Below are 26,765 nucleotides of genomic sequence, written 5' to 3'. Positions count from 1 at the left end.
AAGGGGCAATATTATATTGTAAAATTCAAGGTCGCCAACAATAAAGGTGGGCCTTATTTTTCAGTTTTGTTAATCGGCAGAGCTGTGGCAAACATACAATATTGGGAATATACACATATTGCAGCTCGTTGTGTTGGCTTTCCTGCTTTGCATACGTTCATTCACTATGCAATGTTATTACCCATAGTGATGTCACCATAACAATGTTAAACTCTTCAACATTGTGAGACGCACAAATGGCATCTGTACTTATCGATAAGAATTGCAATTCAGTTCAGTTCAGTCGTTCAGTCATGTCCGACTCTTCTTGACCCTATGGACCATATCACGCCACGCTTTCCGGTCTCTCACTATCTTCCTAACATCACATAACTTCATCTGCAGCGCCTCGAGGATGCCATCTAACCATCGCGTTCGCTGCCTACCCCTTCTCCGGTGACCTTTCCCAACATCAAATCTTTCTCCAGCGACTCCTCTCTTCTCATCAGATGACCAAAGAATTGCAGTAGATCGCATTTTATTAATCTGCTATGACAGAAAGACATCTTTGCCAGCTTTCAAATGCTCTTTTTTGACCTTTGACAATTTCAAGCCAATATGTCAATTAAGAAAATTTTAAAATAGGGCTTATCTTTGATATTGATGACCTTGAATTTCACAGTATAATATACTTTCTTAAAGTAAAGAATAGGAAGTTGACCAGCTAATTTTAGTTAACTGACTAATGATCAGGTTCTCTCATGTGCATGATGTCTGCCTTGCTGTAAAATGCACCTCCACAGACTGCACAGACGCATCTCATAGTTTTAAAATACAAGGTTGTAAACAGTTAAAAAATCTACCTGTTTTGTTGGTAGAGGGCTTTAAGAATGGCATTTTTTTCAGGGCTGTACTACGCATAAGGATTTTCTCAGAACAGAGTGAACAGTGTATCCAAAACCGCTAAATAGATTGCGTGTGTGTATATATATATATATATATTGTAAAGAAGACAAAGAACGGAAAATGCTGCGGCATCGCCATCACCATCGCTTGGCTCTGGCGCCCATCTCTCGTGCTGAAGCTGTGCCCTGCGGCTGGCAATTCGACCCTGCTCTGCCCGAATTACTGGCAGCGCTAGACGTTCAAACGAACTATTAAATCCACATCTCACTTGGTGGAGGTCAATCTGAGGTTCCCTGTACCCATCTCGCCCTGGAACTTCGCAGCAGAACGTTGACTACACCAATGACGGAGCCGACTTCATTGCACCTACCTCCGCCCGTCACCTGCACAGGTGCGATTCGTCAACGGGACCCCGCTACCTTCAGTGGAAGCAGCGATGACGACGTCGACGATTGGCTGACCACTTACGAACGGGTCAGCCGTCACAATAACTGGGACGACAACCGTAAGCTCACCAATGTCATCTTTTACTTGAGCGACGTCGCTAATCTGTGGTTTAGAAACCACGAGTCGGACTTTACTACCTGGGCGAGTTTCAAGACGAAATTTTCTGATGTCTTTGGCCGCCCCGCCGTCCGAAAACTCCGCGCGGAACAGCGTCTTCGGTCGCGACTGCAGCTACCCGGTGAAACGTTCACCAGTTACATTGAGGACATTGTTGATATGTGTCGTCGCGTTGACCCGACCATGACCGAGGCCGTTAAGATACGTCATGTCCTCATAGGAATTGATGACGGCGCTTTCAACATGCTCGTCGCCAAAGGCCCCACGACGGTCAAGGAAATCTACGACCTATGTCAAAGCTACGACGAACTCCGCAAGGAGCGTGTTTTGATTCGCCAGCCTCAAGCATCACTTGCTGGACTAGCCGCGGAGAGGGAGTCATCTAGCCTCTCTGAAAACATCAAGGCTTTTGTACGTCAGGAGGTCGCACGACAACTGTCCCTGCAGCCATATGTTAAGGAGTCGTCACCAACTGGCCTTGTTCCGGAGCTTCGCCGTGCAATCCAACAGCATGTATCTGAAGTCCTCCCTAATTCTGTTCCTCAATCACCTCCGGTCGCACCCTCAATGCCGTTCCCCACGCCCACAATTTCATCGTCCGGCGTTGCGCCACTGAGCTATGCTCCAGCATTCGCGCCGGCTCCTCCCCAGGTATTGCGTCGCTCATATGCCGAAGTTACTTCAAGTCCACCTCCTGAGCCAGCATATGCCTATGCTTCGCCCCCTATGCGTTCGGCACCAACAGCGTTTGCTCCCCCCTTGCGTCAGACACCATCTCCATGGCGCACTGCAGACAACAGGCCTATTTGCTACCACTGCGGCATCCCTGGGCACACTACACGCTACTGCCGGCGCCGAATAAATATGGCCTTTGCTGCGCGGCCTGCGCCACCTTATTTGGCCCCCCAATTCCCCGTCCCATCGGGTCCTCCAACAGCATCCCCTGACCCTCCGGACTTCCTGCCTCGTCGTTCGCCATCACCACGTCGCCGCTCCATTTCGCCAATGCGCCGACGACCCGCTACTCAGCCGGAAAACTAACCGCCGCAGTTCGCGAGGCACGAACTGCGTATTCGACAGAATTTCAAAGTCCTCGTCTTAATCCCGCGAATGTTACTGCTGTCATCGTTGAAGGTGTTCATACTCTTGCGCTCGTCGACACCGGTGCCGCTGTATCAGTTATCAGCCAAAAACTCTGCCGCTCCCTCCGAAAAGTGACTACGCCTCTCGAGGGACTATCGCTTCGTACCGCATCCGCTCACAGTATACAGCCGACAGCTATCTGCACTGCTCGCGTCGTCATTGCTGCAGCCTTGTACATCATCGAATTCGTCGTTCTCCCCACATGTTCTCATGACGTCATTCTCGGCTGGGATTTCCTGTCCCAGCATCATGCTATCATTGACTGCGCCAGTCCTCAAGTAGAGCTCATTGAATCGAGTGATGCACCGTCTGATGCCCTGTTCCACGAGCCGTGTCCTCGTTTTGCGACCAAACTCCTCGTAGCTCATGACACAACCATCCCACCCGGAAGCGCTGTTCTGGTTCCCCTCACTGCCTCTTTTACCACCGCCGCGACAGTCCTCTTTGTGCCCTCTAACGTTGTCTGCCGCCGCCGCCACTTACCGCTGCCGTTTGCCGTCCTTGACATGAACAACGGCGCTAGCACACTTCTGGTAGCCAATCCTCTTGCGTCTCCCGCTATGTTGATCGAAGGGGAGTGCCTTGGCCGCATCGAGCCCGTGGACCTTCTGTTCGCCTTTGATGATGTGTCATTCCCTGTTTGCCAAGTTGACGCCTTGACCCCAACTCGTGTGGCTTCCGATCCGCTACAGCGGGACCTTTTTGACCATTCTGTGGACAGCGCTCTAGAGCCGCGCCACCGCGAGCAACTTCTTGACCTTCTACACCAATTCCGCTCCTCCTTCGACATCCCGCAATCTTCCTTGGGCCGCACGACGACCATTTCCCACCTCATCGACACTGGCGCTCATCCACCTCTCCATCAGCGGCCGTATCGTGTGTCGCCGACTGAGCGCCGTGTTATTGCCCAACAAGTCGATGACATGCTCCAACGCGGAATAATTAGAGAATCCTGTAGCCCATGGTCGTCTCCTGTGGTCCTAGTTAAAAAGAAGGATGGCTCCATACGATTTTGTGTTGATTATCGCCGTCTCAACAAAATCACTCGTCGTGATGTGTACCCCCTCCCACGAATCGACGATGCCCTAGACTGCTTGCAAGGCGCAGAATTCTTTTCCTCACTCGATTTACGCTCCGGGTATTGGCAGGTGCCCATGGCAGAGGCGGATCGTCCTAAGACCGCCTTTATTACTCCAGACGGACTATACGAATTTAATGTTATGCCATTCGGACTCTGTAACGCCCCAGCCACATTTGAAAGAATGATGGACACTGTACTGCGCGGCCTGAAATGGAACATCTGTTTATGCTACCTTGATGATATCGTCGTCTTTTCAACCGACTTCCCGACCCACCTGACTCGACTTCGCCAGGTCTTCACCTGCCTAACCCGCGCCGGTCTTCAACTGAACCTCAAAAAGTGCCGCTTTGGTGCCCGCCAGCTCACAATACTCGGACATGTTGTGTGTAAAGATGGAGTTCTGCCTGATCCTGAGAAGCTGCGCGCCGTCGCTGACTTTCCGAAACCGACCACTTTGAAACAACTGCGAAGCTTCGTGGGCCTCTGCTCGTACTTTCGTCGTTTTGTTCGGAATTTCGCAACCATTATAGCCCCCCTTACACAGCTCTTGAAAGGCACCCCTAACCTCTCCTCTTGGTCGCCAGCCTGCGATGATGCATTCGCGACACTGCGCAATGTTCTAACGTCACCGCCAATCCTTCGCCATTACGACCCTACTGCACCTACAGAACTTCACACCGATGCCAGTGGTGTCGGCCTCGGCGCCGTCCTCGCCCAGCGCAAGCCTGGCTTCTCCGAATACGTTGTCGCCTACGCCAGCCGTGCTCTCACCAAAGCCAAGTCCAACTACTCCGTTACCGAAAAGAAGTGCTTAGCAATCGTGTGGGCTGTAACGAAGTTCCGCCCTTACTTATACGGCCACTCCTTCGAGGTAGTTACAGATCATCACGCTCTCTGCTGGCTCGCGTCTCTCAAGGATCCGTCTGGCCGTCTCGGGCGCTGGGCTCTCAGGCTTCAGGAATACGACATCCGTGTAGTGTACCGCTCTGGCCGCAAGCACTCTGACGCCGACGCTCTTTCTCGGTCACCGGTGTGCTCGCCTAACTCATCGTCCCCTCCTCAAACACTCTTGTCAGCACTCACCATTGAGGATATGCCTTTCGAGCAACGACAAGATCCTTGGGTTTCTAACCTGCTAGATATCCTTGGCACTACTTCCGCGGCTACGCATCCTCGGGCACTCCGCCGACAGGCCTCCCATTTCGCCATTCGGGAAGGCCTTCTCTACCGAAGGAACTACAACTCAGACGGCAGAACGTGGCTTCTTGTCATTCCGCGCCACCTCCGCTCCAAGGTTTGTGCCCACCATCATAGTGACCCGCAAAGCGCTCATGCCGGCGTCCTCAAAACATATGATCGAATTCGTCAAAGGTACTACTGGCGGGGAATGTACAATTTCGTACGTCGCTACATTCGCTCTTGTACCGCCTGTCAACAACGCAAGATTTCTCGCCACCCTGCTGGCCCTCTTCAGCCTTTACCGTGTCCAGCTCGCCCGTTTGATCGCGTGGGAATCGACCTCTATGGTCCGCTACCATGCAGTGCCGCTGGTAATCGATGGGTCATCGTCGCCGTCGACCACCTGACCCGTTACGCCGAGACTGCTGCACTTCCCGCGGCGACAGCTCGAGAGGTAGCCCATTTTCTTCTGCACCACTTCATTCTTCGACACGGCGCCCCCCGCGAGCTACTGAGTGATAGAGGTCGTGTCTTTCTTTCCGAAGTAGTCCAAGAGCTCCTGTCGTCTTGTAAATCGATACATCGAGCTACAACTGCGTACCACCCGCAAACAAATGGCCTCACGGAGCGCTTCAACCGTACGCTTGGGGACATGCTCGCAATGTATGTTACATCTGAATCTGGAAGCTCGAACTGGGACCAAGTACTGCCATTCGTAACGTTCGCGTACAACACTGCCACCCAAGCAACAACTGGTTTTTCGCCCTTCTTCCTCTTATACGGCCGTGAACCATCATGTACTCTGGACACAATTTTGCCATACCATCCAGATGCCTCTGAGTACAGTGCTTTGTCAGACATTGTACAGAAGGCCGAGGAATGCCGTCAGCTAGCTCGCACGTTTACCTCCAACACTCAAGGCTATCGCAAAGATCAGCATGATACCGATACTCCTGCTCCCACGTTCCAGGCCGACAGCTTCGTTTGGCTATGCGTTCCTGCCACCAACAAACTAGACACCAAATACCACGGACCTTATCGCGTCTTGGAACGCACATCCCCTGTGAACTACGTCATCGAGCCAGTCACCCCTTCTTCCGACCACCGCCGTCGCGGCCGCGAGATTGTCCACGTTAGCCGCCTCAAGCCATATTACAACCCTCTGGTCGTCTCTTCTCCCTGAGTCGCCAGGATGGCGACTTCTTCACGTGGGGGAAATGTAAAGAAGACAAAGAACGGAAAATGCTGCGGCATCGCCATCACCATCGCTTGGCTCTGGCGCCCATCTCTCGTGCTGAAGCTGTGCCCTGCGGCTGGCAATTCGACCCTGCTCTGCCCGAATTACTGGCAGCGCTAGACGTTCAAACGAACTATTAAATCCACATCTCAATATATATATATATATATATATATATATATATATATATATATATATATATATTTACAGGTTGTAGTACGTAATGCAGTTTTACTGGTACTTTATTTAGCAATGTTGCACATTGCTATGTTGCTTTAGCTCACTGGCATGTCTCTAGCTTATTGGGCTTACTTTAGCTTTCTGGCATGTAGGCATGGAGGCGCTAAGCAGTGACTTGTCGCTGGCTCATTAACATTCTTGTGTCAAGGAAACCAGGGTACAAGATGTTGTGCTTTAAGTAAGGATAGTCGCTTCTTTGGTTTTACAAGCCTGCTCACCTAATTTAAGTAATTGTCATGTAGTTAGAAAGTTCTTAGTCACTTTTCAGTTTTTACGAATCTTGCATATTTGGTCGTTTGATCATCAAGGTGTAAGCTGTGGCCCTTATTATGTTTTTTAGTTGTGATCTCAACGCATCAGAACGCCTATGGTTCCTTTTTTTTTTTACTATGGTGTGCTCTTGTGGCTGTTGCAGAAGAATCAAGAAGGGAAGAAAAATGAAGTCATAGTCCTTGATGCCAAGCGTTCTAATGCAATTAACATTGGTATGACTAAGCTTCCACCTCCGAGGACAATCAAGACTGCAATCTTAAAAATGGACAGCACCATCATGAACAAAGAAGGAATTGAGGTGAGTGCTCAAAAGAGGGGAGTGTATAGTCAGACTAAGCAAGACAGAACTGGTGCTGTCATTTATTCAGATTCAGAGATATTGCTCGTGCGTGCTCAACCTGAATAACATTTCTTATTAAAGCTGCATGCACTGCAGTCGGGGATACACAAGTATACTACAGTAGGCTTTCAAGTATCTCAGCTCATTGAGGTTGTCATGGGATGGCATAGTAATCCATAGCCTTGGCAACTTTAAAGAACGAGTTTTGATGTAGCCTGCCTACTTTTGTCACAATGGTACCACACCGGCCTTCACATCTCAAGGATAAATTAAAGGCTCTCATCTCTTTATGTATATGCAAATAGCGATGCGCTGAATCTAAACCTGCTGTGATATTGGCTGCCCTCCCTTTGTTGGAGGATCCCCTTTTGGAAGGAAAGGATACTTCAGTTTGTTTTAATTACGTTGTTTATCATAATTAACTCAAACATGGGCTGGTGGTGCTCTGTTATCTTGGTAAAATTAGTTATGTTCTGTCTAGCATTATGGCTTGGTTATTTTCTTATGAATTATTTCACGAAGCTCTGCGTGCTTTATCAGCTTTCCTGCATTTTGAAATTTGTATTGGCAGTGTCAGTTTTGTGTTTATGTATTGGTAATTGCAAATTTATCCAGAGTCTTTGTTTTGTTGTTACCTTGTGTTTGGCACATGATGGCCACATTTTCTTATGCACCATAAAATTTCATATAACTAACTAATTCGCCTTTGTTTTGCAATCAGCTGATTTAAATTTTTGGTTCCTGTAACAAACAGCAGGTCTTTTGGGAGCGGGGGGGAGGGGCTTAATCCCAGCTGTGTCATTGGCATATCAATGGGGCATGGATGTGTAAAATACTCCAAGACTATAGTATTTACCAGCCCAAGTGGGTTGAAGTTATTCTGGAGTCCTCCCCTATGGCATGTCTTGTAGCAATTCCCTCTGTTTTCTCATTAGTACTACAATTACTTTTCTCTTGAGGAACACCTTTTCCGTATTTTTCCAGAAAATATTGACAACAATGATGCCTGGAGAAGACGAGAAGAACAAAATCATGGAGGCACAGATGGCAAACCCAGATGTTCCTCTTGGCAATGCAGAGCAGTTCCTTCTGACACTTGCGTCCATTAGTGAACTTGAAGCTCGACTCAGGCTTTGGGCTTTCCGCTTGGACTACGATGTGATGGAGCGGGTTTGTTACTTTTCTGTATATGCAGTGACTGTACTCATAATAGGAACATGTCAAGTAATTATGACTTTCACTTATATTGCATGTGGCTGGAAAGAAAACAGAAGTTATATTTTTTGCAGCAAAGTAGCATTTTGCCAAAGAGTACGTAAACGACATGTTTTCTGAGCTATCATGGCGAATGAGTATGTGTTATGCACTGTTTTGAGGCAAACATGCAACACATAATTTCCAGTTGTTGTTTTTTTGTTTATTAATGCAGAAATTCATTATTAAATGAATGCCATGGAGGGTGTGTACACTTGAGTCTTGAACAGCAGTCGGCAGCACTGAGATGATGCAGTTAGAGGGGAGGTGCTTTTCGCAGGACGCATTTCTTTAAATCTTTTTTTGTTAGGAATTGGGGGCACATGGGGTTTTTACACAGAAGACTTCTTTATGGCAGGCGCTTGTCCCCTCCTCATTTTGTCCATCCTTAAATCTGCCCCCCAGCCTGTGAGCATTTTGTTTGCTTCAGTAATCTTAACCAGAGGGCCTAATCACGATTTACTTCCTTGGTTGTTCAGTGCAGGAACTGCTTGGCTAAGCGACTTGTGGTTGAATGAATTATAATTTGTATTTTTTGCCACAGCATTGAATTTGTAACATGAAGTGTGGTGACATGATTGTGTACCGTCTTTGGGCTTGCAGCATATATTACATCATTAAGAGCATTTTTTTTTCCACTGTTTTGATGCTTTTTAACCTTCACATTTTATTATTCATACATCATTGTTGAAGAAAAGCTGTCCAAAACTCAAAGCATCTTGTTTGGTTATGCCACATGTGTTATATTTCTTGTGGACGATTTATGATGTGTAGCTAGTCAGTTTCCTCATTGTAAAATTGCCATCACATAATTACATTGAAAAGTACATGTATAGTGAAGCACCGTATCGATGTGGTAAATGTATTTTTTTCTTTCTAGCAAAGTTGTTTTTGCTAAAATATGCACATTTAATATTTCTCAAAGGTAATATTTCAGTTTGAACTGGCATCATATTGGGGTTCTTTGTTCTTTAAGTAAAGTATATGGACTTTTGTATATACCTTCAGCAGAGATTACGTATTCTGTGTGGTATTTGTTACTCAGTTTGATTACATTGAGATCTGACTATTGATGTAAGATGGCAAAATTCTGTTTTGGTATAGCATAGTTGCTTATACTATGACAGTGCATCCAGCAATGAAGCATTGAACTACCATAAAACAACTGCCATATGCGTAATATTTTCGAAATATTACTATAGATTTTTTTTGCCTACAGTTAGAGAAACTCAGTTATAGCTTGTATGGTGGTTAATCAGTTGTCTTTAGGCTGCCCGTCTCTTGTGTCCATCCAGCAGAGTTTACCTTATGTGCTGCAATGGTGTTATTTTGCAGGAAGTTGCGGAGCCTCTTATGGACTTGAAGCAAGCAATGGAAGAAATTGAAACGAACAAGACTTTCAGGGTTATCCTGGCCACCTTGCTATCCATAGGAAATTTTCTCAATGGAGCTGAGGTGGGCATCATGTTGGAAGGGTCTCATTTTGCAAACACTGTCTTCCATATGACATTATTGGGTATAGTATTCAGAAAGGGGATCAACACGCTCAGTGTACGGTAGGATTTGCCATGGGAGCAACTGTTTACAGAAGGCCTCTTTTATGCTTTAGTTGGTGCTTCATTTTCGTTGCATTAGTTGACAGGAGCACATTTTTCACGCTGAGGGGCATTTAAGCAGTTGAAAAAGAGCTGATTTCAATCAGCCTCACTTGTAAGTTGGCTAACCCCTCAACAGAATAAAGTTTTTTTCACCCAGTGTGGTCTGCATCGCTCAGTAGTGATGCCCTGAAGAAGGAGCCCTAAGGTGTCGAATGTGGTCATCCAATAAAGTATTCGAAAAAACCTGCAGTGTAGCCTTTAATGTTGTCTATTGCCTTATCATATAACAGTGGTGTAGTGTTGTTAATTTGACAGTTTGGCATTTGCTTTGTGTCATTATCATGACTTGCAGTATTTGTAGCCTGGCAAGTGTAGGTGCAGCACTATATTTTTTTTTTCTTTCATTTTAGGTGAAAGGTTTTCAGATAGACTACCTGGCCAAGGTCCCTGAAGTCAAAGATACTGTTCACAAGCACTCATTGTTGCATCACTTGTGCCATATGGTCATGGAGAAGCACCCGGACACTACTGATCTCTATTCAGAGATCGGAGCTGTCACTAGGAGTTCCAAGGTGAGTATATCTGGACGTTGGCATAACTGAGTGGTAGTAAACCCGCTGTTTGAAGTCTTTGTTGAAAAACTTTCATTCCAACAACTATCGAAAATAGCTTTTCATTTCAGTACCTGTGTTAATAAAATTTTCACCATTTCTCTGAGCTATGCTCTAGTATTAAAAATGTAAAAGTATAGACCATATTTTATATATCCTTGTGTGCAGTTGTTATATATTGTGTGTGTCTTCACATAAAGAACACCTTGCTGAGTAATTGCACATATTTCCAATTATGCATTAAATTTTTGGTACCGGAGTTATCTGCAGCCTCTTAGATCTTTGAGCATTGGAACATTGAATGCTTGCTTTTGCAGGGTTTAGAGTAATAGTGGCCATAGAAAACATGACGTGGAATTCAGCTTGCTGTGTTGGCTTTATTAACAAAATGGCTCACACCAGATAGTTATTTTTCTATAGGTATAGCTATAACCTTTTATGTGTACTATTGTTAGTAAGCACTGTCTTGTGATGTTACCTTTGCAGGCAGACATTGGTTGAGGATAGGGATGTGTATGTGTGTATTCTATTGACAGCAAAAGTTTATGCCACCTGTGCTCTCAGAAAATAATTTTTTGTAGCTCTGCCTTACTATCAAGATGCTTGGTATTGTTACTGGTGGATAGAACATGTAAGGCCGCTTATACTTCGACACATATCAGGTGACTGGACAATATGACTGTGCTGAAGTGAATATTTTTCGCACAGTTGTGTCCATAAACTTTTGTTGCCAATAATATTTTCAGAGTTTGATTTGGTGATCCATAGCTGGTGTAATTAAAAGGCATGATGCAGCAGGATGCAGGGTCTATTATAAAGGACTGAAAAAATTGCTCTGAAATGCCATCTTATGGCCAGCTGGGACAAGAAAGACACAAAAAATTTACAAAGAACGAGGAATGAAACTGGGACCAGGATTTTTCATTCAAACATCGGCACATGTATCTTTTTCTTTTGCACAAATAAAAGGTTGACTACGATGAAGTTGCAAAAAACTTGAGCAAGATGGAAAGTGACTGTAAGGCTTCATGGGAGCATTTGAAGGTTATTGCAAAGCACGATGGATCTGCCATGAAAGCCAAGTAAGTTGAATGCTAGATTGCAGCATGAAGAATTTCTATAACTTGTGTACAGAAATGGAAGGTGCTCTTTAACCAGTTTACGGTGTAACTTTGATGGGTGTTCAAAGCTTTCTGTAATGTAGCACGGGCATCTTTTGAAGAAAACAAGCGCAATAGATAAGTTTTGAAGTATATAGTATTTAGCATTAGGCACCAGCCACTGAGCAGTATGACTGTTGCTCACCAGTGGCTCACCATACATTCAGATCTTATCCAGTGCACGTGGGCCATGAGTGTTGATCACCAGGTTTGGAGCACCATGTTAACTTCAAGACCTTAATTTGAAGTGCCAACCTATTGATCTTTAACTGCGCGCATAGGCATATGTCGTCTCGAACAAGACTGTTGGCACTGCTGAAACATATCGAACAGCTGTGCACTTTGCAGTTGCTTAGTTGAAATTTCTGACAGATTGTGAATGAGTTGTACATATAAGATTCTTATGAGGCTACGAACTTTATCATGTTGGAAAATTATTCACAGTCAAACTCACATACATATTGACAATATTGAGAATATTAACATACTATTCAGTCATTCGCATATAGCAAAGCCAGAATGATAATGAAATTGTTAGTATCAAGTTTTTTTATAGGCTGCCTGATGTAACTGTGAATATAGCATGCTTCAGTGCTGGGCACAGGCAGGAAGCCTTTCAGTTATGCCAGGATTAATAAAGTTCTAAATCAATCAATCAATCAATCAATCAATCAATCAATCAATCAATAAATAAATAAAAGAAAAGACTGGATATATATATAATATTTTAATCTAAAAAAGTGGTGTATTTGAAGAAAATCTTTCGAATGTCGTGGAATAAACTTTTAGTTTAGTTACATACAATTTATTTTGTGGCACCAAAAAGCTGTGTAGCTGCCTTCATTTTCTCATATGCTGTAGATGCCTTGTGAACATTAAGGAAGCTGGATTTTGAGTGCTTACTTCATCTCGGTTTTCAGCTGAATAATAAATCTCTTGAAATTTGAAAAGAAAAAGGATCCAAGATTTTGCAAATATTTGGGGCTAGCGGTATGAAGTAGGTCACCAGTGAGCAATGGAAGTAGGAGGTTAGCAGCTGGTCGGCTGCCAGTCAGTCAAAACACATGGGTCAAGGCCTAAAATATCACGCTCGCACTGGGTGGGCTTAAAGGTTGCTAGGGCTGATGATAACTGAAAAACACCCATGGCCGCTGTGCCGTCATTTTGCAGCGCACATAAAAAAATCCCACTTGCCAAATACTACGACGTCACGTGTACAAAAGCTAGATAGGTCGCAAATGCAAAATTTGAGGTGGAGATGGAGAAAGTTTTCATTGAATTTCTGCAGAAAACAACATTGCAGGTCTACTCTTGATGGTAGATAACTACACAAGTTTAGCCAGCACTCATGCAGCGTGGAAAAGCGTTTAGAACTACTGTGTGCTTGTGCTCTTAATTGGTACCTCTGAGTTATGTTGATAGAAAATATATTCTCTTTATTCTGTCACCTTAGGCCTTGAGACATCTTGTGAGTTAAGGTTGAGTTTTTGACGTTTTTTTTCGTTTTTTATGAAAGCTTCTTTAATGGAAACAGTTGAGGAATAGACTTCATTTTTCACAGACATTGCTTTCATTGCTTTACTTGTTTCTAGTGCTTGTTCGCTTTGTCTTGCTCTTCTTTTTTATATATAGAAGTGTACGTGCCGTTATTTATACCTGTGTGATTAGGTCAGAAGGCACCAGCTGTAGCACGAATTATTCTCTGTGTTGTTTATTATGGTGGACACACTAATTAACTTTCATTTTGTTTGCAGACTTTCAGAATTTCTCAATGATTGTGCAGAACGGATAGTCATTCTGGGCATCATTCACCGCCGTGTTCATAACAGGTAATTGGCCAGTCTGACACTTTTTCGGTTCTTGCAAACTCACTTATGTTGACTAGTTCATTTCGATTTAATGGCCATGCCGCCTTGACAGAATTTGCATTTTTCCGACTACTGACCATAAAATTTTCAAAAACGGTATATATGACAGCAGCAGTTTTTACTAATGAGAAAGTTCCATATCTGTCTCTTGCTACAGAAACAGTGTTCTCTCTTTTAAACTCATAATTTTGGAGAGTTTGGTCAAACTATACTGATAAAAAGATATGCATACTTGCACTAATTCTTCTCAGAAATATGTCCCCTGCGGTTTGGTTGCTATTAACATAGTATTCCCTCTTTGAATGCATAACTTTGAAAAATCCGGCTAGGTTGTACTGATGAAAATATGCTCGCTTACATTAACTGTTTGCAGAAATACTTTTTTCTGCAGTTCTTGCTTGCCTAGATATGTAGTTCAGTGTATGAAAGGCCTGCGTATGTGTGTGTTTTGCTTTTTAGATTTCACAAGTTGCTGGTGTACTTGGGATGCCCACCACATGCAATCAGAGAAACCAAAGCTCAGCAGGTATGCAAAGTGATCAGTGAGTTTGCCCTGGAATACCGCACAACAAGGGAACGTGTTCAACAGCAGTTTGAGAAGAAAGCAAACCACCGTGAACGTAACAAGACTCGAGGGAAGATGATTACTGAGGCAAGTTGTTTTCACTAATTTCCAGATTGCAGTGCTAACTCTTGCTATAATTCAACTGGTTGCATCCCACTTAACGATTAAAGGGGTAAGGTAGGCTCTATATCTCCCACATGCTTTAGCAAATGTTCGGGGTCCTTCTTCTCTGGATCTGCTCGGCTAGGTGTAAAGCAGCCGTGCTGGTATCATTGTAATCAGCTCTTCTTGCTCTTGTTACTTAACTAGAATGATTGTTTAATAGAAGTTTCTTATATTTCGTAGATTTTTTTTCTAGACTGTTATAGATATTAATTTTTGAGGCAGAAGAGGAAATAAATATCCTGTGCTGCAAAATTATCTGCATCAGTTTCAATAATTCTAGTTCGAGAGTCTCCTGTATTTGTGCTATGTATTGAGCAAAAATAATGCTGCCAGCACCTCTGGTTTCTAAGAAAACTGGTCATTTGTTTAAAAAATGACATCTTGAGGCATTTGGCACGGAACTAAAAAAAAAAAACTTGATTTTTTACTGAATAACTGCACATTGATATATGATTTCAATAGTCACCTGATAGGTATTCACCTCAACAGTCATTATTTCGTGTATATTTGCTCCCTTGATTTTTAGGCTTCTTTTTTACTTAGCTGTGTAGCTCTTTCCTAAAGGAGTAGCTGCATGAAACTTTTGCGGTGTGTTCTGTCTTTAGAATGATGCACATGACATTATAGAACATGCACAATCATTTGTCGAGCTGGTATAGATGACTTACACGTCATTCATTATGTATGCCATTTCATTTAAATCAGAGGCATCTCTGATTCACTCCGGGCAAACACTGTGCTCTGTACTGCACTGGTGAAACACCAGGTGACATGAAAAAGAATAATCAGGCAATGCTGCAATAAAAAAAAGTGGGCGTGGCATTTATCCTGGATGTTTTCGCTGTCTTAAGGCCGACATATGCACCTTTGATGCGCATCTCCTAAGAAAATTCAAGACCAATTTGAATTTTGTGCCTTTTCATAGAAGAATTTTATTTCCTTTCTCTATCAGTGTGCCATTCAGGAAATCACCTTTAGCTCATCTGTGCCTGCTGTTAACAATGAAAATTTCAAATAAGAGCTTGTGGAAGACTGTCAATTGCTAGCATATGAAGAAGCACTCCGTGTTGAGCGGCGTTGCTAGAACCAAACAAAATTATGGTCATCATATGCTGATTAGTGCAGAATCAATGCTTCCAGAACGCCGTCGTTGGTGTTAGTCATCTCGGCATCACACTGCATCTCAGTGGGAATATGCACGCCCAAACTGAAAAAACAAAAATGATATTTTGTGTGAAATCCTACTGAAGCAATGCAACAGTAAACAGTGCATTACAGGCGATTTGCATAAAATCCTGAGCCAAATTTTTTTTAAGGACCCGCTAAACCTGGAGACTATACCTGTTCTGTTATTTTTTTTAAACACAAAAGAGCTATACGTTGCACATAGTTGCAAAATTCTTCATGGTTGGTCATGAACATAAGCGCAGCCATGCAGGTTTTGAAAATGTAATTCTTTTAGTGCTAAAAAACGTTACCCACACCAGAGTGAGATAAGGAATCTTACCCAGGAAAAGCAAAGACTTTATATAACAAAAAAAATTTTAATTTAAAGAAGTTTAGCCTACCCTACGTCCTGAAGTCTTTGTAGGATTTTTATTTTTCAGTATTATTATATACATAACTGTTACAGTAAAGACAGAGTCTTCAAGGAAATTCAATTGGCAAAAAGTAGGGTTTCCACCGCGACAGATGCTATTGTCTGAAGACCGTGTGGTTCGATTGTGGCAGCACCTTCATCTTGTGGCAGCTAATTCCTTCCTCTATGACGTAATATGGAAGAATAATGACAAACATTTTGGATGTGAGGTTGTGCATGGGCCTTCTACGTGTTCTTGGCAGTGATGAGTAAGTGTAGTAAATTGGTAGAGGGACATCGCATTTAGGAGCTGGGAACTGGGAGTGCACCACGGTAGGCGAGAGTTGAAAAATGTGGAGGCCAGCTCTGTTGGGAGAGTGGGGATTAGCGCCTACATCGCAGACGATAGTACTCCACAGTAAGTCAGCTGTGTGGTAGCATTCCCTCTCTCATATACACTGTGAAAGCAGGTGGTGATAGAGGGGTGATGCTGCTGCTGCATTAAGCATGATGTCTCGAGGCGTAGCTGAATTTCACATTACACATTGCTGCTACCATGGTGGCAGATTTTCCTTTTTATGTGCTCTAGTAATATATTACCATTCATACGTTAGAAAACGAGATGATCTTGCTGGAACCGACAATGTGTCACAGTTATTTATTTATACAAGAGGGTTACAAATTGTCTTTGTTGCCTCTTTGGACCGATTCCAATGTTTTTCTTCAATGCCATCAAAATTAGCAGAGGGAGACATTATCACCCATGCTGAAATCAGTATGTCACTTGACTACTGACAGCATAGCCATTAAGCCATTATGTAAATCAGAGTAATGTGTTTAGTATTTCTTTCAAGCTATAAAGTTCCAGCGGTGTATAAAACCGCTGATGGGCTGGGCAAAATGAAGTGTTGGAATTGTAATTTTTGGGCACAACTAGCATTGGCTGATGATTATTCACTGCAACCCTACAGATGGACAAATTCAGGACAAAAGAGCAGCAGGCTGACCAGGAACTCCGCCAGCTTCTTGGGAATGGAACTTCTGATGTTGATGAGCCTAAAGGCGGAAAGTGGGGAACTGTACCTGGCATGCGAGCTCGGCCAAGGATACCTCAAGGTAAGCTGAAGAATGTGCATTGCATGATGAAAGGAATGCCATACAACACCTCGTCTATTTAACAGCAGTCGGTTGTTTCGGCGCTGTGTACTTACGCAGTTTTGCATTGGCTGATAACATTTGGCCTCGCAATACTTTTGGTAATATTGAAATATTATTACAGCTTGTCATCTGTATGCCTCATAATTTGTCTCAGCAACACATTGGCCCTGCCTGTATGTATATTAGATGAGTTATATTGCCTTCCTGAGATAAATTCAGGGCATCATGTGTATACTTCTAGATCAAGACGGTTTAATGCCAATTGGTTGAATACAATGCAGCACATGCTCATCTTTCATGAAATTATTTGTGCCATGATGTTGAGGAGTATTCTGCCAAAGCCTGATTTTTTTCCTGGTTAAAGTAAATTACTGTTTTTGGCTTCATTTCTGGCTGTTGGTTTACGTCGTACATGTTGCAACAACAGCCAAATAACAGATATTGTGCTGGCAGGTCCCGGAGGAACTCTAGGTCGCCACAGCACACCAACAAGGGATGAAAACTTGACCGATGCTGATGATGAAATCTTGGAGAGCCTTGTGAAGACAGCCACAGCACAGCCAGCACGAAATGAGCCTCGCATTCGCAAGAAAGCTCGCTACGGTGATAGAAAGTCACGTACGTCATGCTTTATACCTCACAGGCATGACACCACAGTTGGTTACAAACTCGCCATTTGTGCTCATCATCTCCATAGCTGTCAAGCATCTCGTCATTAGCACTGCAGCAGCAAGAGGCTTCCGCTGACCGTTGTGTCAGCAAAATCTGCAGTGCCATCTTTAGGTAGCAACAATAGGAAATATGGGTCCACCTAGCCAAATATTTAGCACATAAACAGATATTTTACAGTAGTTGCAACTTATTAGCCTTTAGCAGGAGCAGGTTATTGGCACTTATTATAAACCTGTAGTTGCAAAACATCTGGTCCCATGTCATGAAGTCATATTAGTTGCCTCACAAACATCCTAACCATTAAGGGGGACGATGGTCTTCAAAAATTCATTTCTTTTTGTCTACGTATCTTCTTGAATCTTAGCATGCAGGTGCAGCATAAAATGCTGACACGTGGAAGAAAAGATATAGCAGAATAGCATGTCTTAATTACGTCATTTATTGCAGACTGTTATGGTAATTTCTCATTTTAAAAAACTTCTTTAGAAACCTTATTGCTAATAGTATGTTAAGTTTAAAGATAAAAAAGAAAGCTTTATATCCAAAGAATTGCTCAAAACAACCATATCAAGTTCACTGGAATCCGTTCATGAAAACATTATCAATGTTTTGGTAAGCCAAAGGCATTTGACAAAATAAATGGAATCTTGAGAAAATCGCATTTAAGGGTCTATTGCCACTGTCACACTTCTCTATTGAACATGTGGGAAAACTGAGGCTTTGGTATGTAGCCCAGTTGGGGGTGAAAAAAAAATGCTGACTTCGTTGAAATCAGATCACGGAAACCTTATCAAAATTCTGATATGCCACTGGCACTTGAAACTCTCTTTTCAGTTTTTCTGATGCTGCTGCAGGGTCTTAAATTGCAGGAACTGTATGAAGAGCTTGAACACAATACAAGTAAAGTACCGTATACACGCGTGTAATGGCTGCACTTCTTTTCCGAGATTGGGGTGAAAATCAGGGGGTGCGGCGATTACATGAGAAAAAAGACCGAGAAAAAAATTATTTACAGTGGTACCTGCCTTTATTATTGTCAAAAAACTCCTCGTCCTCCTCCGCTAAACTCGTCCCGTGTCCAAAACATCACTCCTCGTCGTCGTCCTCCTCCTCCTCCGAACTCATCGGGACTTCAGGCTCGTCCTTGTCCCAGATGAGGTCATCCTCCGTGCCGTCCAGCCTGTTTGATATCCCTGTCACCTTGAAACTTTTTTCCACAGTCTCGAACGAAACCGTGGCCCACGCTTCGAGTATCCGGTGGCAAACGGCCACAAGCGATGCCCGTTTCAGTCGGCCAGTTGGAGTCTTCTGGTGGAGGGCCGTTGCCATCCACTCACTGTACGCACGGCGAAATCCACACTTAAAAGGGCGGTTTACGGAGACGTCCAGCGTTCCGATTGCGAGATCGCACGTGATATGCTTCGGGCAATCGAGGAAATGGCTGTAAAACGGAGGAGCGAACAGACTTGGATTGGATTGGATTGGATTTGCTGGCCTCACCCTTTGTAACGGGCGGGCATCGCTGCGCCCGTGGTAGCCAGGGCATCGTGGTAGCCAGGGTGTTGATTACCGTTTGCACCTCTCACACCTGTTTATAAGCGCCCCGGAACCAGCGGCATTGTTGGCTGTTGACTTGCAGCCTTCCAGTAGCCACCTGTGCTCATGTCGGCCATGACAGAGATGTTGGAAACGGCGATAGCTTACATTCTGGGGTTCAGTTTTTAGCACGATACCAGCCTGCTGCTGCCACTTGCAGCCATTCCCGTGCGGGGAAGCCAGCCTGACATCTAGCGCTCGGTCTGCCTCCGGAACATCCTCGAGTAGTTTCGAATCGGTGCTAAAACTTTAGAATAGGTCCCTCCCAGTTACTGGACATTTACTGACTATATCGTGCTTCTCTTGTGCAAGTTTATGGGGAAATTTTACACTGAAAATTTCAGCAAGATTGATCTATTTCACTAAACTTCTACCTTTTGGCTGTACGATGTTTGAGCAGAGTTTCAAAAACGATTTTTGACTATGGTAGTTCAATAAAAGGCTGCGTGTGCTTTGTTGCTGCTTTCTATAGACTGGTCAGCTTCCTGAAGCATATGCATGTATCAAATGCATGCCACTTCGGGCAGTACTCATATTTTTGCTACTTGGTACAAACTGTGTTGCTGCTGCAGTGCATGACGTAGCTAATGGGTTTCTCGAGGATGCTACCCCCTATCACATCTGCCTATTCACCTTTTAACTGGAGCGTTAATTTACCTTGCACTTCTTAGTGTTATATATAGCTTTTGCTGTTTGCTGTTTACTTTCAGCCGAGGGTGCAGTGGATTCTTCGCCAAGTTGAAAGTGCACCACATAGACGGAACTAATACGAGAGCATTTTGTTATCAACAACATATCAGGGTTATGGTAATATAAATATCTGGCCTTAAGTACATGCTATGCTGGTGTGAAGATTACATATTTTAGGAGTTATGGGCTGGTATGAGCAGCAAAAAAAATGAGATTTGAACAAGGCAAACCACAAACAGAAAATTGAGGTGTTAGTCAGGAAACACTCACTACTAGAGCAGATCAATTTCACTTTGAAGGCAACAAGACTGTAATTCAGAAGTGATAATGAATCTCGCTTGTATTTTATGTCCAGTAGTATGTCTGCAGGTATGGGTTGATATTTCTGGTCTCTTGTTTGCGTTTGCTTGGTGTTTTTTTTTGTGTGTTTTTTGTTGCTGATAGTACACACTTATTGGGCTTTTTTGTGCTACATAATAGCACCAAAATGTTCTGTAGTGACACCATTGCGGTTACAACACACCCTTGTGCTGTTTTATGTGCAGCGCCAATTCTTAGTGGGTTTCGCTGTTTGTTAAAATAATGCTTTGTATCATTGATTGAATCAGTGATGGAAGCAGCAATTTGTTAGCTTTCATAGCAAAGCAGTAATTTCTGGTTAGCATCCATCCAAGCACAGCCATATGGTTACAAAGAAAATCTATACAGCTTTTGCAGAAGCCTATTACTTCAAGAAAAATTTGTAACAAACTAATGAACATTGTATCATTGGTGAATGTGTGTCGTTTTACTTCACATTTTCAGTGGTTGCCGCTCAAGTGAATATTTTCCTGAGCAGCAGCACTAAACATTGCTATTGGATTAAAAACAGCTGGAAAGGCAGTACATTCAGCACGCTGTTTTCTTCTCTTTTTTGCCATCTACAGTTCGCCGAACCCTCAAGAGTGGGCTGGATCTTTCCGAGGATGAGCGACGTTCACTGGCTGCAATGTCCTCTTAGTGTGCAGTTGACATCTGGATCAATTGTGCCGGGAGGGGTTCATACTGAGCAGTACCGTTGCATGACTTCAGCATGACAGAATTTGGAAAATATAGCTGATCTCAAGGGATGCTGTAAAACAGCCTTGCCTTGCCTTGCCTTTTTTTTCTCCAAGCACTGTACGAGGACACACCCTGCTTACTGAGATTGGGTGTGCCTTACTTGGCTAGAGATTATGAAGGAAAGGCAGTGTTGTGACTGGGTTAAAGCATGTTTCATTTATTTGCAGCATGCGCCGACACTTGTGCTGAAGTGTGGCAAAATCTGTGTGATATATCAGCTCTTTTCAATTCTGTAGTGCTCAAGGCTGCCGTCCTGTTTAGCATGTAGATGGTGTGATGTCCCAGTTTTCTAGAAAGGTGTTTGCAAGCGAATTGCATTCTTGGTCATGTCTGCGTTTTTCTCATGTAAGGAAGGCACTGTAGTCGGAAAAGTTCTTTTTCACTGCAGTCAGTGGAACTGTTTTAGAATTGACATGTGGAAAATATGCGAGTGCATGTAGGCTAGCAAACAAATGGGACATACTCTTGTGGTTCACCGATCACTCCATATGTGATGTGCTAGTTTCAGTGTAAATATGTTGTACTATACAGAGTAGTCTAGTGATTGCAAAGTTTCTGTCTTTTTCTTACCCTAATTAAATTTCCTGTCTGTCTATCTTCTTGACTCCTACTCTTGAAGGCTGAGCATTGTTGATGGGTTGGAAAGATGAAATGCAACTCTCAACAAAGACAGCATTTGTGTGGTTCATTTGCAGGCATGACATTTCTTTGGCCATGACGAGTGAAGTTACTTAAGCCAGATGCATTTTGTTAGCTGATTTGTTTTTGTACAGTGAGAAAGGTTATTTATTTGTTTTTGTTCTGAAACCCCCCTGTGATCTATTTTCCACACATAAGAAATGTTTTCTCTCAGTTACTATGTCATGCATCGACTTATAGGTTTGTCTTGCAACGGCAACTGCCACTGTAGAAGCTGAGCTTGCAACTGACTTGCGCCAAAGTGGCCATGGTATAAGCATATACTAGAAGATATCTGTGTTCCATTTTACACGACTGCACAGAGAGAAGCTGTGACTTTCCTAAGTCTTTTTGTTTGTTTACTGAAATGTACAGTATTAGGTTTTCTTCTGATGACAATAAAAAATGTCATTGTGCTTTGTCAGGAGCCTTCAGTTGGGTGGTAACATCACTTATCTTTATTCGCAGAGCCTGGTGCAGTGCAAAGTGGTACTTGTAACAAGTACATAAACGATGTGCAACATCCATCATGCTCTGAACAAAGGTTGCTCTGTTACTGTCTCATTCTGCCAAATATTTTTTTTTTCTTGATAAGTGTGTCCTTTGTTTAGTCTGTTTTATTTTTCTTTTCTTCACCATGTGAGATCTTATGCAGGGTAAGCTAAAAATATAAAGTCTAGGTATATGAAAGGGTAGAAGTGTCGCTGCCCCTGTACATCTTTCAGGACTTAGCCTAAAGGGTGTACGAAAAAAGATTGTGACATCTGCAATATTGCCAAATAAAGAAGACATCTGCCACTTTGATTGAATCCTTTGTTCTGTTTCTCCCGCTGAACTTTGGAATATAACTGCTGTGTTCAAAGTTCCCAAGTGGGCTATAGACAGAGAGCATAGTAAATAGTGGCCCACACATTCACACAGCCCGTTTTAGATTCCTTGTCACACATGTAACTTCTCAAGTTTTTTTCATGAAACTGTGACATCTGGATGTACAATATATTGTTGCAGTATTGGCCCCAAATGAGTGTGTCGGGTTGGTGGGCCATTTGGGTCACCCCTGGGAAAAAGGCATGTAGAATGTTTTCTGAGACTAAGACCATGTAGACTTGTATAAGAAGTCATTTCTTTTTTTTTTTTTTAATATGTACAGCAAGCTTTTAGAGGTCAAATTTAGAACTAGGGAAATTTCAGGCAACAGGCAAAGTTTTAATGCACTTGTGAGAATAATTTCCTGCAGTCACTAAATTGACAATGATAGGCTCGTTTGACAGCACTATTAAAGATCCAGAATTTGAGTTTTCAAGTCTTCCTGGAGCTATCGGACTCTGCCTAAAGGGTGCACATAAAAAACGACATCTGCAATGCTGTCATAAATAAACATCTTTGTCACTCTTGCTGCAATACATCTCTTTAAGATAGCTGATGCCAGCACAACCTCAATGATGTGTTTCTGGTTAATACGCTCAAAATCGCGGGTAGTAAAAATGTTCCACAGAGTTAGGTTTTCTCCCAGTTAATATGTTCCCGGATAACACGATTTTCCGGGCCGAACCGGGGGGCGAGCGACACGTATAACCTGGAAGCTGATGCGCTCACCGTGATAGTGGCTTACCTGCAGTGCGCGGTGCACAGGGCGTATTTCGTCGCGTAATTGACCCACTCGTATAATTACCCCCCCCCCCCCCCCCCCCCCACACACACACACACACAGACAGACATGCTTGTGTAGCTCAGGCTTTCCCGTCCCACAGTTTCACGTCGTCGTTGTCACAGTCTGCAGCGCACCGCAGACCTTGACAGCAGCCGTGCATCGCGGCGAGTTCATGGTTTGACGCGAGCTGCTGCGTGAGTGACGCGCTCAGTCAACTTGGCAGAACGCCAAAAAAGCTGCGCGTCTTCGATGGGAGCGCCAGCGGTGCTTGTTTGGCGCTTATGCTATGGGCGCGTTGTCTCGATGGCGGAGGCGAAGGTATCGAGGCGCCCTACGCTGCTGCGCATCCGCTTACGCAAGCCTGGTGTTTGGTTTTGTAAAACAGTATTTCTCGCAGTAGGGGTCCTGAAGGACAATCAGCACGTTCAAAATATCTCGCCGCGATTGGCCGACGCCTTCCACTAACACAGAACTGAATCGTGCCGTAATAATAGCAAACATCTGTGGAAGCGAACAGTGCTAGAAACATGACCAGCAGATAAACCTCTTAAAACGCTCCCCCCCCCCCCCCCGCGTTAAGAGCGCTGATGTCAACATTTGTTTAAAAAAGCAATGGGTCCGTTACGCAAGTAAATACGGCATGTGTGCTTACACATAACTTATACGAGCTGCTGGCATCGTCTGAGAAACGCAGCATAAAAAGAAGCATTGCTACCACTTAATTTGTAAGGAAATAAACCAAATTCCGCCAGAGAAATTTGGACCGAGTGTGCTGCGAAATCTCTTCGAATTTAAATACAACGCAACTGCATGCGGACCGAATATTGCGAGTGCTAAGCAAGCAGCTATTCATTCCTCGCACCACTAAATGCTGATCTATATTTTTAATGCGGTAGCATTTATTACCAACTCATGCTTCGTTAGACCTGAAAACGTCATTCGCACCTGTCAATTACCCAGAAATCGATAATAATGAAATCAATCTGATAATCAATAAGAATTGATTAATCATATCAATCAACAAACCCCCGCCTTTACGGTCAACAGAGGCGCAGGATCCAATTCACGGTTACCCGTCGACGTCCCTCTATGAGCTTTGCGAACACTAAAAAAAAACATAGTTAACGGTTAGGCCGGCCAGCCAAGTACGTCTGTAATAAGTTCCAAGAAGGTCACTTTCTTTTACAAACAAATGAATATTTATAGATAATAGTCCAAATTACACTGCATAATAACAGAGTATAAACAAAATTAAACGCCACGTCATGAATGTCATAAAAAACAACTATAGGTAAATGACCAGGAAAACCCGACAAAGAACAAAACACTGCGATAAAAGGAAGACTATAAAGATAAGAAAGCAAGTATTCCAGATATAATAAGCATGGGCGAGGGTTACACAGAAAACAGTGTAAAAATACTAAGTCATATCAAGGTTAAACAAAAGCGAAAACAGTATTCGATTAATTCCGACAGTCTGTGGCAAAAAGAATTCTCACGGCTTTCTTGTTAGGTGAGGCGTCGAAGTCGCAGAGTTGATCGGTAGCGGCGGCCGTACAAGAAGAGAAACGATGAGTTAGAGGCCCGGAAGAATATTCCCAGAGCGCACTGCCGTGGGCGTGCTGTGGCCGCGTTTAGGAGGCGCGGTCGCTGCCCCGAACGTCATGTCGAAGCATGTTCAGAGGAACGGGAAGATCCCGTAAGTTCTGCTCTATATGTGAGGCAGGAGATCCCGTAACTTCCACTCTATAGGTGAGGCAGCTTGTGACAGTCATAGTTATCCACAGTCATAGTCTGAGCATATCCACAATTATAACCTCGCCTACGATGACTACTATGGTTATAGTAGAGTTAGTCATAGTCATAACTAGTCTATGGTCGTGACTATCACGACTATGACATATTACTAGGACTGCCTATGATGCCAACCAGTGGCGTAGCCAGAAATTTTGTTCGGGGGGGGGGGGGGGGGGGGGGCTCACGTTGCAGCGCGTCCTCCTTCATATAGAATTTGTCGATGGATCAAATATGATTAATTTGATCCATCGACAAATGGATCAAATTAATCATATTTGATCCATTTGATCCAACTCCATATGATTATGATTAATTAATCAAATTAATCATAATCATATGGAGTTTCTGTTTTAAGGGGGATTAAGGTCTGAAAGGGCAGCTCGTCTCCGTCTCCGTCCCGAAAAAGGGGGTGGCGGGGAGGGGGCTTGGGCGCCTCACCAGGAGACAAACGGTCACTCCGCCGCCATCGGCGCCGCTTCGATGCCTTTTGGTCGCGGTCGCTCACCGGCGTCCGCAAGATGCATAGGGCGGCGTAGAGCGGTGTAGGAAAAAAAACGAGGTGCAATAAAAAAACCAAAACGCTCCTGGGCCAATGTTCAGCTCCTTCTCTTCGGCGCGTAGGAAGAAGCGTGAAAACGAAAAAAAAAAAAATAACCACAAACAAAAAGCGCAACCACGGAGAGAGCATAGTGTACGGGGAGAAGGGCGAGGGAGTACCACTAAGAGCTGCTACAGCACGGTGAGGATTCGCAGAAGGCACGAGAAAAAAGAAAGCCCCAAAAGAGAGAGACATGGATTTTGAGGAAGCGGGGAGTTGAATGCGAGGGAAATACCGCCTTTGAAACACTGAGCGGGAATGGAAACCTGTCTTGTTTCGTCGTCCACCCCCACCTCCGCGGCCGGCGCGAGTTGACGCGACGAGCCCGCTCGCTATCTAAAAGCCCTTGAAACTTAGTGCTGGGAAATGGTTCCTGGCTTTACGTGACTCCGTCTGAATGGGCGTTGCTACGAAATGTAGCCCCCAAGTTCGTAATGTTCGTGCCGAAATGTATTTTCGAACGAACCGGAAAAAGATATTGTAGACAAAACCCAGAATGCTTTCGAGCGCCGGTGGTTGTTTTGGTCGGCGGTGCATGACAGCACGAAAACATTTCGGGGGGGGGGGGGGGGGGGGGGCTGAAGCCCCATAAGCTCCCCCCCCCCCCCCCTGGCTACGCGCCTGATGCCAACCATGACTAACGTATACTGGAACGAACTATGGCTGTGGCTAACCGTGACTGCTATGACTATGGTTAGTCATAGTTTTTCATAGGGACTTTTGTACGGTGGCGGCAGAAGCGCTTAATTTTGATTATATGTTCGAGTGTTTCGAGGGACTTTAGGCTGAAGGCACGTCTGTTATTAGCTGGGCGTTTTGAATTCCAGCTTCAGGAGCATTGCAGATCGAAGGCGACTGCAGCAACGTAAAAAGCATTCTTCCCAGTGAGCGCATCAGGGTTTAAAGTCTGGCACCATTGCAGGGGGATTTATAGTGATTCGAGCACAGTAGGCACCATAGCACAGGTGGAGAGGAGAATAGAGGACGAGGACAAATCGAATGGTAACCTGGTTTACGCATAGTTTCATCAAAAAACAAGAGGTCATTTTTATAGGTAGTTTTTTGCTGAGTTTATGACACAG

The 26,765-nt window shown here is 44.0% G+C and overlaps 1 protein-coding gene across 3 annotated transcripts in view; it reads left to right on the top strand.

Annotated features, from left to right (window-relative positions):
- Fhos (Formin homology 2 domain containing) overlaps positions 1-22,446 on the top strand; it is a 152,707-nt gene extending 130,261 nt beyond the window's left edge. For all 3 annotated transcript variants that reach the window (XM_084589062.1, XM_084589060.1, XM_084589061.1), the window contains 10 exons: positions 6,745-6,900; positions 7,927-8,112; positions 9,532-9,651; positions 10,205-10,366; positions 11,375-11,487; positions 13,320-13,394; positions 13,893-14,085; positions 16,714-16,858; positions 17,354-17,518; positions 20,785-22,446. In XM_084589062.1, the coding sequence (XP_084445188.1) occupies positions 6,745-6,900; positions 7,927-8,112; positions 9,532-9,651; positions 10,205-10,366; positions 11,375-11,487; positions 13,320-13,394; positions 13,893-14,085; positions 16,714-16,858; positions 17,354-17,518; positions 20,785-20,858 (1,389 nt within the window). In that variant the 3' untranslated portion in view covers positions 20,859-22,446. The remainder of the gene's footprint in view (positions 1-6,744; positions 6,901-7,926; positions 8,113-9,531; positions 9,652-10,204; positions 10,367-11,374; positions 11,488-13,319; positions 13,395-13,892; positions 14,086-16,713; positions 16,859-17,353; positions 17,519-20,784) is intronic.
- Positions 22,447-26,765: the final 4,319 nt, after the last annotated feature.

The sequence above is a fragment of the Amblyomma maculatum genome, chromosome 1 (genome assembly GCF_055883805.1).
Source record: "Amblyomma maculatum isolate TAMU_Amacu chromosome 1, ASM5588380v1, whole genome shotgun sequence".
Classification (NCBI taxonomy): domain Eukaryota; kingdom Metazoa; phylum Arthropoda; class Arachnida; order Ixodida; family Ixodidae; genus Amblyomma; species Amblyomma maculatum.
Note: the sequence above shows the minus strand (reverse complement) of the source record. Positions and strands in the feature narration are given on the sequence as shown.